The sequence below is a fragment of the Nanorana parkeri genome, unplaced genomic scaffold (assembly GCF_000935625.1).
Source record: "Nanorana parkeri isolate BGI_ZX_2015 unplaced genomic scaffold, ASM93562v1 scaffold270, whole genome shotgun sequence".
NCBI classification, from domain to species: domain Eukaryota; kingdom Metazoa; phylum Chordata; class Amphibia; order Anura; family Dicroglossidae; genus Nanorana; species Nanorana parkeri.
In genome coordinates this window covers 1,504,115-1,521,692 of record NW_017306538.1, presented here as the reverse complement: position 1 = coordinate 1,521,692, position 17,578 = coordinate 1,504,115, and the positions used below count along the sequence as shown (strand labels likewise).

The window sequence follows — 17,578 nt, the reverse complement described above, 5'->3', positions numbered from 1 at the left end:
CAGACTATGACATACAAAATAACATAAAAGAGTATGAACAAACACATAAGCCATTTAAAAAAAAACAAAAAACACACCTGAGAGGACAAGACCACCCCCTGTAACCAGGAATGAGGATTTTTAAAAAGCTGGCATTCTTGTTCAATTATTGTTATATTTTAAATATTGAAAGAAAATATCAAAACATATTACTTTATACAAGAAAAATGGCAAATTTTGTTGTGTCCATTGTTCTGTACATCTGAAAATGATATAGTTAGCCTAAAGTCTGAATGGACCCTTGTGTAGGTAATTGTTTTATTGCTTTATCAGGCAAACAAAACAGTGAGCTACGGTGAAAACATTCAACTCAAAGATAAAGATGCCGAGAGCAAACAGCAGTACATATTTGGTGATTTTACTGAAAGGCTCTGGGCCTACCTCACCATACAGCAACTGCTGGAGAAAAGGTATGTACACCTGCGATGTCTCCGATGCTTAATTTTTAAAAATGCATACACCATATAGCTAAACGTTTGTAAATGACTTACCATGACACCTATAGTATAAGAGCTTGTTGGACATTCCAATCCCAAACCATGGGCATTACTATGGAACTGGCTTCCATTTTAGAGCTATTACAGCCGCTGCTCTTCCGGGAAAGCTTTTCACAAGATTTTTGTCGCTCGTCGCGGTCGCAAGTCGCTTCTACCGGACCCTTTTTTCGGCGGATTTTGCGCGATTTTGCTTTTTTTCTATGGAGCCCGACGGAGAAGGTCGCGCTACCGTCGCTGGATCGTCGCTGGAACGTCGCCCCGAAAGTCGCGCTATCCCGGCCGCTGACAAGGTATGTCGCTATATGTGAACGGGGTCTAAGTGTGAACGGCCAGTTGTAGATGGATGAGCTCCTCCCTCTGCTCTCTCAGTATGTCAGCATGTTTATTCAAGAAAGCTAATTGGCTCACTTTTCTCCCAGTGCTGACCCTCTACTTAACTGAGGAGCCTCATACCAAATAACATTTTGCTATCTACACTTTTTTAATTTAAAAATACATTACGGCAACTGTTATGGGTTTCCCCATAAACTTAATAAATAAGAAAATAGCAGCTCAGTCTCCAATGCTTAAAGCACTCACCTCATGTTATGGACCAATTCTTTACACTGAAAGTGTAATGATGCAGAGAGTGAGGCTGATGTAATTACATCAGCACCACTCTTTGCATCATTGGGAACGCCTGTGCCAGCACCGGAGAAAAGGAGGACCCTATGTGTCACATGACTGGCCTTAAAACACTTGGAAAAGATAAGTACAAAAAGAAAAATATGTGCACCGGGCGTGAAGACTTTAGACCAGGGGGTCCACTGAAGGGGAGAAGAGCCTGGAGCCTGGTGTTCTGCAGACTATGACATACAAAATAACATAAAAGAGTATGAACAAACACATAAGCCATTTAAAAAAAAACAAAAAACACACCTGAGAGGACAAGACCACCCCCTGTAACCAGGAATGAGGATTTTTAAAAAGCTGGCATTCTTGTTCAATTATTGTTATATTTTAAATATTGAAAGAAAATATCAAAACATATTACTTTATACAAGAAAAATGGCAAATTTTGTTGTGTCCATTGTTCTGTACATCTGAAAATGATATAGTTAGCCTAAAGTCTGAATGGACCCTTGTGTAGGTAATTGTTTTATTGCTTTATCAGGCAAACAAAACAGTGAGCTACGGTGAAAACATTCAACTCAAAGATAAAGATGCCGAGAGCAAACAGCAGTACATATTTGGTGATTTTACTGAAAGGCTCTGGGCCTACCTCACCATACAGCAACTGCTGGAGAAAAGGTATGTACACCTGCGATGTCTCCGATGCTTAATTTTTAAAAATGCATACACCATATAGCTAAACGTTTGTAAATGACTTACCATGACACCTATAGTATAAGAGCTTGTTGGACATTCCAATCCCAAACCATGGGCATTACTATGGAACTGGCTTCCATTTTAGAGCTATTACAGCCGCTGCTCTTCCGGGAAAGCTTTTCACAAGATTTTGGAGCATGCCTATGGAAATGTGTGTCCACTGAACCAAAAGAGTATTTGTGAGGTCAGGTGCCAATGTTGTATGAGAAGACCTTCCAATCTGCTTTCTGGTTCATCCCAAGAGTGCTGAGTGGGGTTGAGGTGTGTGCAGGCAACTTGAGTTCCTTGACACCAAAGTTATCAAGCCATGTCTTTATGGAGCTGGTTTTATGCACAGGGCCAATCATACTGGAACAGAAATGGCTTTCCCCCAAAACTGTTGCCACTAGGTGGGGAGCACACAATTGACTAAAATGTATTTGCATGCTGTAGTATTAACAATACTCTTCATTAGAACCTCTGACCTCAATCATTTGGAGGGGTGCCCACATGCTTTTTTTCCATATAGGGAGGTTTGATGGTTAGATGGCCACAAACATTTGGCCATATTGTATATCTGTGATCTGCAAGAGGCTCTTCTGAGCAGCTGCTTGTCTGTTTCCTGTATCTCAGGGCCCGTTCATGCCATGCGTTGTGTTAATGCACACACGCTAAATATATGTTATCTCTTGTTTTACATATGTTGCGATAAGAAGCCCATTCATTTTAAATGGGTCTTAATGCACCAATGAAACTGCAAGTTGCATTTTTCTTAACACAATGCACAGATCATTCACATCTGTGCACTGTGGTGCATTACACCACATATATGCTGTGTATTCTTTTACAGTGTAAGGGTGCTATTCAAAATGAACACACTTTGCCTTCTGATTGTGGAAATGCATGGATTTTACAGTGCGTTAAAGCAGCTGTGTGAACGGACCCTTGCTAATACATTACAAGTTGCCAGCATCAGCTTTCACGTGCTGTAAGTGGTAATTAAGTAAATGTCCCGCTGTACTCCTGACCGGTATTCCCCTGGTTGGATGGATGCTGAAGTGATTCTACGATTGGCAATGCATACATCCAAGGAATCAGTGACGGGCCGTGCCTTCTGTGCTGGGTGAGGCATCCCCCCAGCCCGCGGAAGTTCTGCCTGACCTGCCTCTCCTGACTGCACGTCCCTGCAAGGAATAAAGAATATGTCACCAGCACACCAAGGATCTTTGCCCAAAAAACACCTTTATTGACGTTTCATTAATGCAACTTGTTTGACACGATGCTGAAATGTCAGTGAAGGCATTTTCTGATTGAAGATCCTTGGTGTGCTGGTGATACATTCTTTATTCTTGTGGCTGGTAATGAGACCATGATCTGAATATACTAAATATACTTTGTATCATGTCTTGTAATGTTATGCAACAGTCAGTCATCAGCAATTGTTTTATCCCAATGGGTTTGATTTAAAATACCTTTTTATTCACCACTTCAGAATAGTATATGTACTGGTGATTTTATCTTGCCTGGAGTTTTCTTTATTGTGTGTTATTAAACCTCAGATTGTACATCATTCCAAATATTTGATATAGCCCACATCTATATTGTTGAGCAGTATAGCATTCAGTGTTTGTCATCCCTTATCATATCAATATACATTTTCTAATCACAGGGTATATGCTGACCCATTAGAAAAGGAAAAACTGACATCTCGAGCATTGGAGCTTTCTCTTAAGTTCAAATTTGTGACTCCTCTAACATCAATGGTGGTGACCAAACCTGAGCAGAAAGAAGAAAAGGAGCAAACTATAATTGCTGATAAATTTGTGGAGGGTAAGATGGCCTGTGTTTCAAAACTTAGGAAGCAGTTACCTTTCTATAAGCAGAAAGGGTAACCAAAGTCATAGTACACTATGTAATAACTTGGAAATGCTGTATATACCAAATATCTCTATGAAGGGAGGGCTATTTGGTTGGAGCTTTACTTTACAAGAAGACCTTAGCTTAACCAAGGGTATAATGGAATATACAGGGCATCATGCAGGGGCATGTCAATCTACAAATTTGGGTTGGAAGGGGTAAAAGTAAAAACAACATTTATTCTTTTACATTAAAAAAATAATTCACACAAGAAACTAGGATACAAGGCTGCAGGCATGCATGGTACAGCCTACACCTCAAAAAAAAATAAAAAAAAATACACCAGTGCATTCCAGTATTGTTTGAGGTTGTATTGCTATCTGTGACCTCATTGGGATGGGTGTCCCAACATCCTTTCTTTCTTAATAACAGTGGTCACCGAAGCAGGACATCTCTCAGTACAGCAATGAAGCACTTTATAGTAGAACTGAAAGCTTCTGTATGATAGTCTAATCAAACACCAAATCAAGCTACAATGGTATGCACATAAAGTACCTTCCCTGACTGAGCCAAATCCAACCGTTATTTGTGTCTTACATGCTTCCCCTCCCAGACACTGCAGCTCACAGTAGGAGGGTTCCAGCAGCACAGGCAGTGCTAGGTGTGGTCAGGTGCTGATTAGAAAGCTATAGATGTGGGATTCAGCAGTTACAATGCGGAGAGCTACATCCTCTACACCAGTGGTGGCGAACCTTGGCACTCCAGCTGTTTTGGAACTACAAGTCCCATGAGGCATTGCAAGGCTCTGACAGCTACAGACATAACTCCCAGAGGCAGATGCATGTTGGGATTTGTAGTTTTGGCACAGCTGGAGTGCCAAGGTCCGCCACCACTGCTCTACACCATTTTTGCATACCATTGTAATGCAAGCAGGCATAGCCTGCATAAGAGTGGCAACTCTGCTCTCAATTCAGGAGCAGTGCAGCATTGTTGCCATACAATAATAGAAAGCAGCATTAGGTGGACTTCACTGGCAGGATCAACATGTATTTATGGGACTCTGCACGGGGGCTAAGGGTAAACTGTAAGTGCTGATGCATTTATAAACAAGCACTGCAGCACATATTTTTAATAGAATGCTATAGTTCTATTTTAAAGTGACACTAAACTCAGGAGTTAAATCTTTAAAATAAATTCAAGTACCTTAACTATTAAAATACTGTATCTTATTTGTGCATCACTCAGCTGTAGATCCTCAAATCATCTCTGAATTCATGATGACACTGTCCTTCGTTCTAGAGGGTGGCCACTTTTGTACCCCATGGTCCTTATGTGTGTTGTAAAGTAGCCACTGCTCCAAGCTCGCTCCCTTGATAGACCATAATTTTAAATACAATTAGTATGAGATTGTAGTCCATCATGGTAACGATCTTGAGCGGCGGCTAGTTTACAACACACAGGAACATGGGAACAAATGTAGCTACCCTCCAGAAGGAAGAACAGTGTCAGCACCAATTCAGAGATGATTGGAGGATCTACAGGTGAGTGATGCACAAACAAGCTACATTTTTGTTTATAGTTAAGGTACTTAAATGCATTTTTAAGATGTAATTCCTAAGTTTGGTGTCACTTTAATAGCGTGGGGAAGGGTTAGAGTGTCTGTCAGTTACTGCTATGTTCCCATTGCAGTTCCACTGGTTGTCAGGACAGGAAGTTAGGGAAACTTTCTCCTGCAAAGACCCTTATCCAAAACTAAGAACAATTTGCCTGGATTTACACTTCAGATATTTTACTGCAATACAACAAAATTAAACATGTTATGGCAGTTATTTTTGTACAGTTCAGTTTATTTCATATAGTTAACTTTGTAGCAATTATTATAGTATATTATATTTGTTTATATTTGTCTAATTTGTTTATTTTTCTTACTTTCTAAAACTTTCAACATCCTCAACTTACAAGGACAAGGTAAGTGTCCTACAATGAACACTTCTTTTTTGTTTAACTTTAACCCCTTCATGACTGAGGTCTTTTTTTAAATTTTTTGCACCCATGTTATATTCCACATTTTAGGCCTGAAAATGACTTAAAACCCCCAAACATTATATATTTTCTGAATGCCAAGACCCTATAGAATAAAATGGTGGTAGTTGCAAATTTTTATGTTGCGCAATATTAGCGCAACTCCTTATTAAACCCCAATATTTAGTGAAAAATGTAATTAAATGCCCCAAAACACAACAAGATTCCCATTTGTTAATGAAATATAAAAGATGAGGTTACAACGAGTAAAACAATACCCAACATGCCCAGGTTACAAATTGCGTGCGTCCGTGAAACGGCGAAAGACTGCAGTACCCCAAAAAGGCCAAAGAAGATGCTTTAAAAGCCCCCATAGGTCATCAATTTAGAGATACCCCAAAATACTGGCCCTAGAATTATTGCTCTCACTCCGGCGTGCGCGGTGATACCCAACATGTGTAGCGCGTTCGTCGTTTTCATACGTAGGCGCACCCGACGCGTGTTTACGTGGCGACGCGCGTGCTCACGGGGGCGGGGGACTTTTAAATTTTTTTATCATTATTAGATTTTATTTTATTTTATTTTAATTTTAAAAACTTTTTTTTCTTTTTTTTTTTTTACATTAGGCCTTGTTTACAGTGCATTGGAATGAAAAGCAAATCAGCACATTGGAATGTGGGCGTGGACTGAGCGTGGACTGAGCTAATAATCTCTATCTAAATCCAAAAACAAAAATGTATTACGTTGTAGCTTACCAGTCCTTAAATGTGGTGGCTGCATTAGCTTTCTTTTTTTAGGCTTTTTTCCCCTTTCTTTTCACCTGGGGATTAGAGATGGGCTCGATGTGAGTTCAACTCGAACATCGGCTGTTCACGTGTTCGGCGAACACACGAACTGTCAGCAGGCTATTCACCAGCTGAGCGCCCTGCAAAACACTGTGCCTTGTGAGCCCTGAACCAAGGGTCAGGTGCAAGACTTTGCCCAATAAGGGCCCAGTACTCTGTAAGAGCCATGATTGGGCAAAGCCATGATGACTTTGCCCAATCATGGTTCACCTGTTATAACTGTAAACAGTTGGGCGGAGCTAGCTGTCACTGCTCGCTCCGCCCAATTGTTTATATGTCGCTGGAATCTGTCAAAATGCCATTCTGCGGCGGGGGTTTATCTCAAACGGTCATCGTTTTTAAAAATTATTATTTCTATTTATTTTTTTTATTTCGTCGAGTCGTCGTCGTGGACAACACTGAACATCCTGATTGATGCTGGATTACGACGGTAGATCCAATTTTTTTTTCATTTGCTGCTCCCTCGCCCCCCCCCCCCCCTTTCCTGCCTGCCAGGCCTGTGCTCCGATCAAGGGTCTAGTATGGAATTTTAGGGGACCCCACATTCTTTTTTCCCAATTTTTGGGGGTGTGATTTCACCTCAAAATTCCTACCAGACCTTAAAGGCCTGGTATGACTTTTTTTCCGGTTTTTCTTTCCGGTTTTTTTAAAAATGGGGTCCCTCCTAACATTCATACCAGACTTAAAGGGTCTGGTATTGTTTGGGAAGGGGAACTGCACGCTTTTTTTTTTTCTCTCTTTTTAAATGTCATTTTTTTCATTGATTCATGTCCCCCAGGGCAGTACCCGAATCCAACACTTTATGGCCATCAACTTCCAAATAAGTCTTCAAAATGGGGACAATTGATTTTCAAAGTTCTATCCCCATAGACTTGCACTGAGTTCAAGTTCGAATTCAAACTTTTTCCATGTTCGAAAGTTCAAATTTGAACCGAACAGGGGGGTGTTCGGCTCATCACTACTGGTGATTCAGCCAGTAACACACTTCCTGTCTTATAGTGGCTCCACTCTATGCAGGAGCAGTGGAGCCACCCTTGGACACCAGCATTGCCAACCTGTGAGGAGGGAAGTGTTAGATGGACTAGTAGATTTAGATGGAGTTGACTAACACATTAAATCTGACTTCCATAATCAGCTTATAATATAATACTTTATAATCAGTTACAGCAACAGCAAAACAAGGATTTACATAAGTGAATAAAAGCTAACCATTGTAAGCACTCCTGCCATTGATAAATGGTTTGTCTCAATCAATGTCTTCTATCTGTCACTTTTGCTGGAAATCTTGTTCTGTTAAAGTAAGTGGAAAAATAACAGACTTACTGGCCGTATCACCTGGTGAACATAAGCTCCATTAGCTCCAGGAGCTCCATTAGCGTCTATGCATCCCTCAATAAGTATTCTCCATGCAGATTTGGGTTCATAAAACTAACCACCTCTTATAACATTGGGGTTAAAGACTAACCTCCTCCATTAGCTCAGGGATCACTGCTTAACCTCCTTCAGACAGTTCTGGGTGCCATCGTTTAATCTCCTTCATGTAATTTTGGGTGCTAAGGTTTACAAGTTTTAATTGACCAGCTTTAAAAAATATATCTTTTTTTTTATAGCTCAAAATGTTTACCATGCTCCACCAGCTCCAGGTAAGTATTTTTTTTTAGTACCTTTATTGTTCAATATTTGTAGAATTTCCTAGAAAACAGATATTTCTTATGTTTTATCTATTAATATTTTAACATTAAAAGATAAGAACTGCTATAACTCTTATACTGTATATATAACTACATAAATATACTGTATATAAAAACATATATATATTTTTCTAGTATATCTGGTACTTAGGTGTTTCAAGTAACTGGACTTTTTATAATTTAGAGAATTGTCATACCAGTTTATATTTTACAAGAGCACCCCCCATTTAAAGCAAGGTGCACTGAAAGGATTTTAGCTTCTCATACCGAGCGTTAAAGGAAGTGGAAAAAAAACAGACTTACTGGCCGTATCACTTGGTGAACATAAAGCTCCAGGAGCTCCATTACCTTCTATGCAGCCCTCAATAAGTATCCTCCATGCAGATTAAGGTTTATAGAACTAACCTCCTCTTATAACATTGGGGTTAAAGACTAACCTCCTCCATTAGCTCAAAGATCACTGCTTAATCTCCTTCAGACAGTTCTGGTTGCCATCGTTTACTCTCCTTCATGTAATTTTGGGTGCTAAGGTTTACCAGTTTTAACTGACGAGCTTTAAAAAAATATATCTTTTTTTTTGTATAGCTCAAAATGTTTACCATGCTCCACCAGCTCCAGGTAAGTATTTTACCGAGAGGTGAGCGAACCCGGTATGTGTTCGCTCACCTCCCGATCTACTGAGCCGACCTGTGACAGTCTCATTGTCACAGGTCGGCTAGAACTATGAGGTGAGTGAAAAGCACTCACTGAAAGGATTTTAGCTTCTCATACCGAGCGTTGTCACCGAATCAGGTCCTTAAAGCCAGAGATTTGTCTATTCCATGCACCTCGGGGTAACCGGGACATGCAATCTGCATGTAGTCCTGGTTACCAAAGACTAAAAGGTCTATTCACAAAAGGGTGAAGAGTTTGGAGAAGGCAGGAGAAGTGAACAATCTAGGCCAGGGGTCAGCAACCTTAAACACTCAAAGAGCCATTTGGACCCGTTTCCCACAGAAAAGAAAATACCGGGAGCCACAAAACCCTTTTGACATTTAAAATGAAGATAACACTGCATATATCGTTTTTTTAACCTTTAGTAACGCACTGGACTCAGGGCTTACCTGAGACCCCGCAGAGCCCACCTGAGAGTGACCCTGCAGAGCACACCATAGATCCTGCACAGACCATCTGAGACTCTATATGTGGTCTCTGCAGGGCTTAAGGTGGGCTGGTCGCTGGGGTCCCTTTCCCTGTACCTCCTCCCAACTCCTCTTACCTGCTGCTGCTGGGGCCTGGCCTCCTTCACCCCCTCCCCTGTCCCCGCTGCCATGCCGCCCCCTGGTACAGCTGATACTCATGTAAGAGGCCCCCCAGGCTGCCCAGACCCCTCACATGGGTACTGGACGTACGCCCCTGATGGTGGTGTTTTATCAAAGTTTGTGACTGCGTTACAATGTGTGACCGGTGACGTGGTCACACATTTCAATGTAATCCCGCCAAGTTTTTTGGCGGTGGGATGTGTGACCACCAATAGGTCAAGCATTCCAACGCTTTCTCAGCGAGGCCCCTTCGGTAGTTCCGCCCCTGGACAGGGAGCCGCAGCAGAGGGATGAAAGAGCCACATGCGGCTCCGGAGCCGCAGGTTGCTGACCCCTGATCTAGGAAAACAAAGCAGAACTGGAAAGTGAGCTGAATTGGATAATTTTTTTCAAATCGGCTATTTTGGCCTAGATTGTTCACTTCTCCTGCCTCCTCCAAACTCTTCACCCTTTTGTGAATAGACCTGTAACTCCATTGTGCTGCATTAACCAGCATCATCCATCTGTTTTTACAGGACTAACCTCATTTAAAGGAGAACTATGGGGTCAGGGCTTTTCCCCATAGTTCTCCTTAGGGTAACGGGAGGACACAAACTAGCGTCCTCCCGTCATCCTAGGCTCAGTATACCGCGAGCTACAGCTCACGGTATACTGAGACGCCGCAGCTGAAGCGCATCCCGACAATTGTGCCGGGATCCGCCCAGCTGCGTGAGTAACAGCTGGCTCTGCCTATCTAGAGGCAGAGCAAGCTGTACCCGCCCCCTCCCCCGTCCATTCCGCCAGTCAGTGCTGGAGGATCGGAGCGTGGAGGGGGGGAATCCAGCCCCTCCCCTGTCACGGCAGAGAGCCGTGACAGGATCGAGAGGTGAGCGAACCCGGTATGTGTTCGCTCACCTCCCGATCTACTGAGCCGACCTGTGACAGTCTCATTGTCACAGGTCGGCTAGAACTATGAGGTGAGTGAAAAGCACTCACCTCATAGTTCTCCTTTAATAAATCTGAGTATCGAAGACTTCCCTCCCCATTAGTTTGGGGAACAGGGGCAAGCCTCAACTATACAGTTCTGGGTAAAGAGATTCCTCCATGTAGTTTTAAGTGCAACAGTTTGGCTATTCCCATGCAGTTTTGGTACATGGGTCTAAACTCTTCCCTCTTTATCATCATTTGACCATTTAAAACATCTTTCTTTTTACAGTTTCAAATCTTTGCACAATTCCATTAGCTGGCTGTATGTCATTTTAATTTCTACTTGTTGAATGTTTTCTACAATTTCCTAAAAAACAGTGTTATCTCTAAAGAGTCTGGCCAGCTTTGGGGTGGTGATTGCTTTACAAATGCCATGGCTGTTTCTTAGCAGGATTTAAGGGTTGGTGGAGTTCAACTTTAGCAGGCTTCTTCCTGCTATCCTTCTGGGAACTGATCAGTGGCATTTGATATAGAGTGAAGTGAAAACTCTCCAGTGAGGACATCAATCAAGTTATTTTTTAGTAGAGTAGGAAAGGGAAGCATAAGGAACTCTGTGAATTCTTATAGCACTCTGTTTCTGTTTGGGGGGCTTTACCCTCAATTGCTGCATGGTTACTGGGACAGAACGCAGACAGAAAAAAATATAATTAAACCTGCAGGAAAGCTAAGAAAACATTTACATTTGTAGAAAGAAAACACATATAAAAGATGAAATGAGAGCATGTTTAATTTTGTATCTACTTATTTGGTGAAGTTGTTGTATTGGCATGTATCATCGGTGGTAGTGCTTATTATCTCAAAATGTATCTTTGGCATACAATAAAACAAAAACTGAAAAGAAAATGGGGCTTTCAGAAATGTCACATCTCTGAAAGCCCCATTTTCTATTCAGTTTTGTTTTATATATAGCCAAAGATACTTTAATGGCATCCCAGTCTTAGTCCGAAGGGTTCAATATTGAGTTGGCCCACCCTTTGCAGCTACAACAACTTCAGAGTGTGTCTATGGGAATGTTTGACCATTCTTCCAGAAGTGCATTTGTGAGGTCAGGTACTGATGTTGGATCAGTTTACCATCTTCAAGTGACAGGCTTTAAAAAACATATCTTTTTTTTTTTATATAGCTCAAAATGTTTACCATGCTCCACCAGCTCCTGGTAAGTATTTTTTAAAATATCTTTATTGTTCAATATTTGTTGAATTTCCTAGAAAACACTGTCATTTTTAATGTTTTGTCCATTCATATTTTAAACATTACATGATAAGAACTGCACTAATTCTGATATGGAATATATTAGGGATGCACCAATGCTGATCCTAGTATTAGGGTTAGTACTGGTACCCACCCAAATGCTCCAATTTTTACTCCTTATACCGGAACTTCTGGTCAGAGGGAGATCTCCCTCTGACCGGCTGTGCCCCAAGGGAGCATGGAGCCGGCTTTCCGGCCAATCAGGAAGCCAGGCGAGAGGTTATGACCCACCTCCTGGCTACCTGATTGGCTAGGAAGCCAGCTTAACTTGTTGCTAGGCAGCCTGGCTTCCTGACCAATCCGGAAGCCGGGAGGCGGGTCATGACATGCCGCTCCGGCTTCCTGAATAGTCAGGAAGCCAGGCTGCCTAGCAATAAGTGAAGCCAGCTTCCTAGCCAATCAGGAAGCCGCCCAGCTTCCTGATTGGTCAGGAAGCCATGCTGCTCCGCGGTGTCGTGAGGGAAGTGAAGCCAGTGTTCGTTCGATAGAGCACTGGCTTCTCAGATAATCAGGAAGCCGGGCGGTGGATCATGACCCGCCTCCTGGCTCCCTGATAATCCGGGCCCACGTATGCCGGTATCAGATCGGTACTCGTACTCGATACCAAAAAACTGGTATCGGTGCAACCCTAGTATATACAAATACATAAATATTAGGGATGTCCCGATACCGATGCTAGCATCGGAATCGGGCCCGATACAGGGCATTTTGACAAGTACTTGTACTTGTCAAAATGCCCCAATACATAGCGCTAAAGCTTGCGCTATGATTTTTTTTTAAAAATGTTTTTTTAACTTACTGGGAGAGCAACGGCGAGTCGGCGCTGGTCCGGTGGGAGGAGCCCCAGATGGGGTCCTGTTCTGTCGACACTGATAAATCATCGACCGCGCTCACCTCTGACGTCGCATCCGGGTACTGCCAGTCGGTCAGCTTCACTTAAGGCCCTTCCGCGCATGCGTTGCCACTCACCGATCCTTACATTCCCACACTGCGCCTGCGTCCCTTTCTCACGGCCGTTAACTTCTCCAACTACACTAAAATCATTAGTCTGCATTGTTTTTTTTAAAATGTCACCGGTCCCTTTAAGAAAAAGTATCGGTAATTGGTATCGGCAAGTACATGGGGGAGTGGAGCTACTTGTACTTGGTCTTGAAAAAGTGCTATCGGGACATCCCTAATAAATATATATCTAAAAGTACATATATATTTTATCTGGAATACATGGTTCTTAGGTTTTTCAAATAAATAGACTTTTTATAATTTAGAGAATTGTCACTACCAGTTTATATTTTACAAGAGTCTCTCTTTTGTCTTGCATGCAAAGATTTACAGTTTGTTTTATTTGGAAAGCAGCCACATGCTGAGCAGAAAAGCCTAAGTCCTGCCAGCATGCTGCACAGAAGGATCTTTGCTCTCTGTGTGGAACCAGGTCTGACACGACCCACCTGTGTCAGAGCTAAAAAAAAATAATCAGCAGGGAACATGAACTTTGCTGATGGCAAAGCTATAGATCTGACTCGTCAGATGACATATTGGACCCCTGCAGAGAAATCACTGCTTACAGAGAGCAAAGGTTCTTCTCTGCAGCATGGCAGTTGGGGGACAGGCCGTTCTACTCAGGCTGTGGCTGCTTTCTAAGGAAGGTAATGCAGTATGTAGTTCTGGGAGAGACCAGCAAAAAAGACCTTTGTGTTACTGTATGGCAGCCAATTAGCATCTCCCATTTCATGTTGCTAAGAGCAGTTATACATCTCCTCTTTGCCTTTCCTTCTCAGTTAGCAAAAGTTTGCACAATACAGGTTGTGTTTGCCTACCTTAAGACATGTTTGCATGCATGCTGTCTATTATATTGTTAATGAGAAAATAAGTCATTCTGGTTGCTGGGTTAAGGCATCATCAGCCATGACATGTCTCCATAGTAATTATGATCAAAGAAGAACTGCAAACAAATAAAAAATATACCCTTGCAGTGGGGCTACTCTCGCACTGCAATTGGTTAAGTGCTCTTTTTGTCTAGGGGACTCAAATAAAACCGATTTACTTACCTGATCCTCAGTCCTAACAGCTCCCTCTGGGAGGCTAGACTGGTCCCCACTGACTCTTCTCCCCTGGGCTTCAGTGGTCTGAGAAGCGCAGACGTCATCACACCTTATACAAGTCCATTAACTTGCATTAGACGTGAGGATGCTGAGGGACATTCTATACCTGGAATGCAGGGAGAGAAAGGTGAGTGCCAACCGTTGCAGGACCGTGGATCAGGTGAATAAAACTGCTTTATTTGAGCCCCCTAGACAAAACGAGCACTTAATACTTGCAGTGAGGAGGTAGCCCCACTGCAATGGTAAGTTTTTGATTTTACTAGAGTTCTTCTTTAAGTCGTTTTTACATTTTTCTAAACTGCCAAGTTGTATAATGTAATTCTAAATTCATCTTTTCATTTTTGATTTACAGCACAAATAATTCCAAGCTATCATGCAAGAAACTGGGGTATGTGTTTTTCTATCTTTTAAGAACCACTACTCCACTGGAAAGCAATTATGTCACAGTCTCTAAGAAATGTAGGCTGTATTTTCACAAATGTTGGTCTGCCTACTAAATAACTGCCTACATCATGTATGGACAACAGGTTCACGGTACGGCAGGGTTTATAGTGACATGCAATGCCTCAAGGAACAAATTGGTTTATATGAAAAATACATAGTTCATAGTCATTGTCATAGTTCTAGCCGACCTGTGACAATGAAACTGTCACAGGTCGGCTCAATAGAACGGGAAGTGAGCGAACACATACCGTCGCTCGCTCACTTCTCAATCCTGTCCTGCAGAGAGCCGTGACTTTCACTAACTGCTCCCTGCAGGGATTCCCCCCCTCCCCTGTCCGATCCTCCAGCACTGACTGGCGGAACGTTTGGGGGAGGGCGCGGGTACAGCTGGCTCTGCCTCTAGATAGGCAGAGCCAGCTGTCACTCACGCAGCTGGGTGAATCCAGACAGTAATGGCGGGATCCGTCCCGGCTGCGGCGGCTCAGTATACCGCGATCTATAGCTCGTGGTATACTGAGGTTTGGGTGACGGGAGGACGGTAGTTTGTGTCCTCCCGTTACCCTTTGGAGAACTATGGGGAAAAGCACTGACCCCATAGTTCTCCTTTAAAATACAGCATTTTTACAATGCACCCAACAAATAAACATATTGATGTACATAGGATCTATTTAAAAAGTTTTTCAGGTCTGTGCATTTTCCCAAAATCTGGTCTAAAAGTATTTTAAATCTTCATTTACAGTTGACTCAGACCCTCATTTTGTCATTGCTGACCCACGCAAGAATGATGCTTTGTGCTTTAACATACAAGAGGAACCAGGCGTACTTCTAAATCTTATTACTGACCAAAAGCAAGGTATTGTACAGGCCAATAACTGAAGATCATTGTTTTGTATATTTTAAATCTCTGCGTCATTGTTAATATAATGTAGAATGAACCTGTGGCCGGGCCAGGGCTTTTTAGTATTTGCATATACTTAACAAGCAATTTTACTTATAAACAAGCCTATACTGATCTCTATGTCAACATCAACAGTTTTCCGACATACATATGTGCTGATATTAGGTCCTCTTTTTAAGGCATTGCTGTGAATGGAGAACTCATCGGTGATAAGACATCAAATGACAATGTAACATCGACTGAAACCTATTTTGGAAAACTGGGCATTGTAAACAAGATGATAAACCTGAGAATTGAAGTGTCCACGGATGCAATCACTGTCATAGATGGTGACAACCAGACAAGCTTTTCATGGCTGGACACAGTCACAGTAGACCAAAAGGGGTATGTATCTGGCGTCAACTGTGTATGTCAAGCCAACCACTTTTCCTAGTTCTGGATAGAGTGGCATTTCCTGTATGGTAAAATGTCAGCAGGATAGGAATGGAGGTTAAATCTTTTTAACAGAGCCCAGATAGCAGTAAAAACTTGACAGGGGTCTGAACCCTTCCCTGCTCCATCCAAAACAAAAAAAAAAATTAGACAAACACTTTAAAATCATTCCTAAACTGTCAAATATTCTTCAATAAAAAAATACAAAGTCAATTAATTGTATACTGTATTTCTCTTTCCTCACCCTTGCTACGTTCTTCTGAATATGGACCACCATGCGTCTCTGAGGACATGCATCCCACTGTCGCAAGCATCGCAGACATAGCAAACATAGTGCAGAGCATCTGTGTTGTAAACCCTTCTTAAATGTAAAAATAGGGGGTTTAATATACTGCATTCAGCTGAGATTTTGTTGGGCTGGATTAGAAACATTAATAAATAGATCCTAAAGCATTTTATAGACACTACAGTAGAGGATCAACTCACAAAGCCAACATATCAAAACGAGGATCCCTAGTTTCAAAAAAGTGTGGGCTTGCTGCTCAACCATGTCAGTTGAGCAGCATTTTGTTTGCACACCACCGCACATGTACAGTGGTACCTTGGTTCACCAACGCTTCTGTTCGCGAACAATTCGGTTTGCGAACAGGAAGTTCAGCAAAATTTTGCTTCCATTTGCGAACTCCGTATTGGGTGACGAACACAACCGCAGCCATCTTCCCTGCTCTGACACGTGGTTGTGGCTTCCTCTAGTCAAGATTGCGGTCTGATCACAGTTTGATTCGGTTTGCGACCAGAATCGTGGAACAAATTAAGTTCGTGAACCAAGGTACCACTGTATAGTATGAACAGGGCACAAAGGAACTAATGTTTACACCATTCATGAGTGGCAGTGTACAGAAAAATGCAGTTTAATGGACATGGAGTTTTGTCCCTGTGTCGGAATAAAACATGCCCTTGTCTAGTCAGTGGGAGTAAAACATGCCTTTGTCTAGTCAGTGGGAGTAAAACATGCCCTTGTCTAGTCAGTGGGAGTAAAACATGTCCTTGTCTAGTCAGTGGGAGTAAAACATGCCCTTGTCTAGTCAGTGGGAGTAAAACATGCCCTTGTCTAGTCAGTGGGAGTAAAACATGCCCTTGTCTAGTCAGTGGGAGTAAAACATGCCCTTGTCTAGTCAGTGGGAGTAAAACATGCCCTTGTCTAGTCAGTGGGAGTAAAACATGCCCTTGTCTAGTCAGTGGGAGTAAAACATGCCCTTGTCTAGTCAGTGGGAGTAAAACATGCCCTTGTCTAGTCAGTGGGAGTAAAACATGCCCTTGTCTAGTCAGTGGGAGTAAAACATGCCCTTGTCTAGTCAGTGGGAGTAAAACATGCCCTTGTCTAGTCAGTGGGAGTAAAACATGCCCTTGTCTAGTCAGTGGGAGTAAAACATGCCCTTGTCTAGTCAGTGGGAGTAACATACAGTACGTGCTTTAATGCAGTATAATGAAGGTTTATAATCTAAAGTAAATTATAGAACTATTATCAAACATACTGTCCAGAGATGATAGCTGTTCTGTGTTGCTCATGTCAGGCAATAAGATTTCACCCTATGTCAGTTAGACATTTAAGCCGGCAAAAAATAGCTTTTTGTATTTCTCATTATTTCATTTTACGGGATTTGGGTCCGGAAATCAATTTATTTCGGGATCCAGATTTGGACAAATACGAAATTTTCGTTAATTTCGGATAAGTTAAACGATATTTACAAACGAATTTTCACTGCAGCAAGGTAGGAAAGGGGTGGACGAGCGTGCGCCCCCCTCCTGCACCATACCAGGCCACATGCCCTCAACATAGGGAGGGTGTTTCGCCAGGGGGGGGGGGGGGGGGGGGCACCCGAGGCACC

The 17,578-nt window shown here is 42.3% G+C and overlaps 1 protein-coding gene across 1 annotated transcript in view; it reads left to right on the top strand.

The window, feature by feature from the left end:
• LOC108787580 (inter-alpha-trypsin inhibitor heavy chain H3-like) overlaps nt 1–17,578 on the top strand; it is a 43,156-nt gene that overhangs the window by 23,185 nt on the left and 2,393 nt on the right. Inside the window, exons 13-18 of the mRNA XM_018557174.1 lie at nt 313–449; nt 3,553–3,725; nt 12,188–12,242; nt 14,459–14,466; nt 15,099–15,212; nt 15,437–15,641. Of these exons, the coding sequence (XP_018412676.1) occupies nt 313–449; nt 3,553–3,725; nt 12,188–12,242; nt 14,459–14,466; nt 15,099–15,212; nt 15,437–15,641 (692 nt within the window). The remainder of the gene's footprint in view (nt 1–312; nt 450–3,552; nt 3,726–12,187; nt 12,243–14,458; nt 14,467–15,098; nt 15,213–15,436; nt 15,642–17,578) is intronic.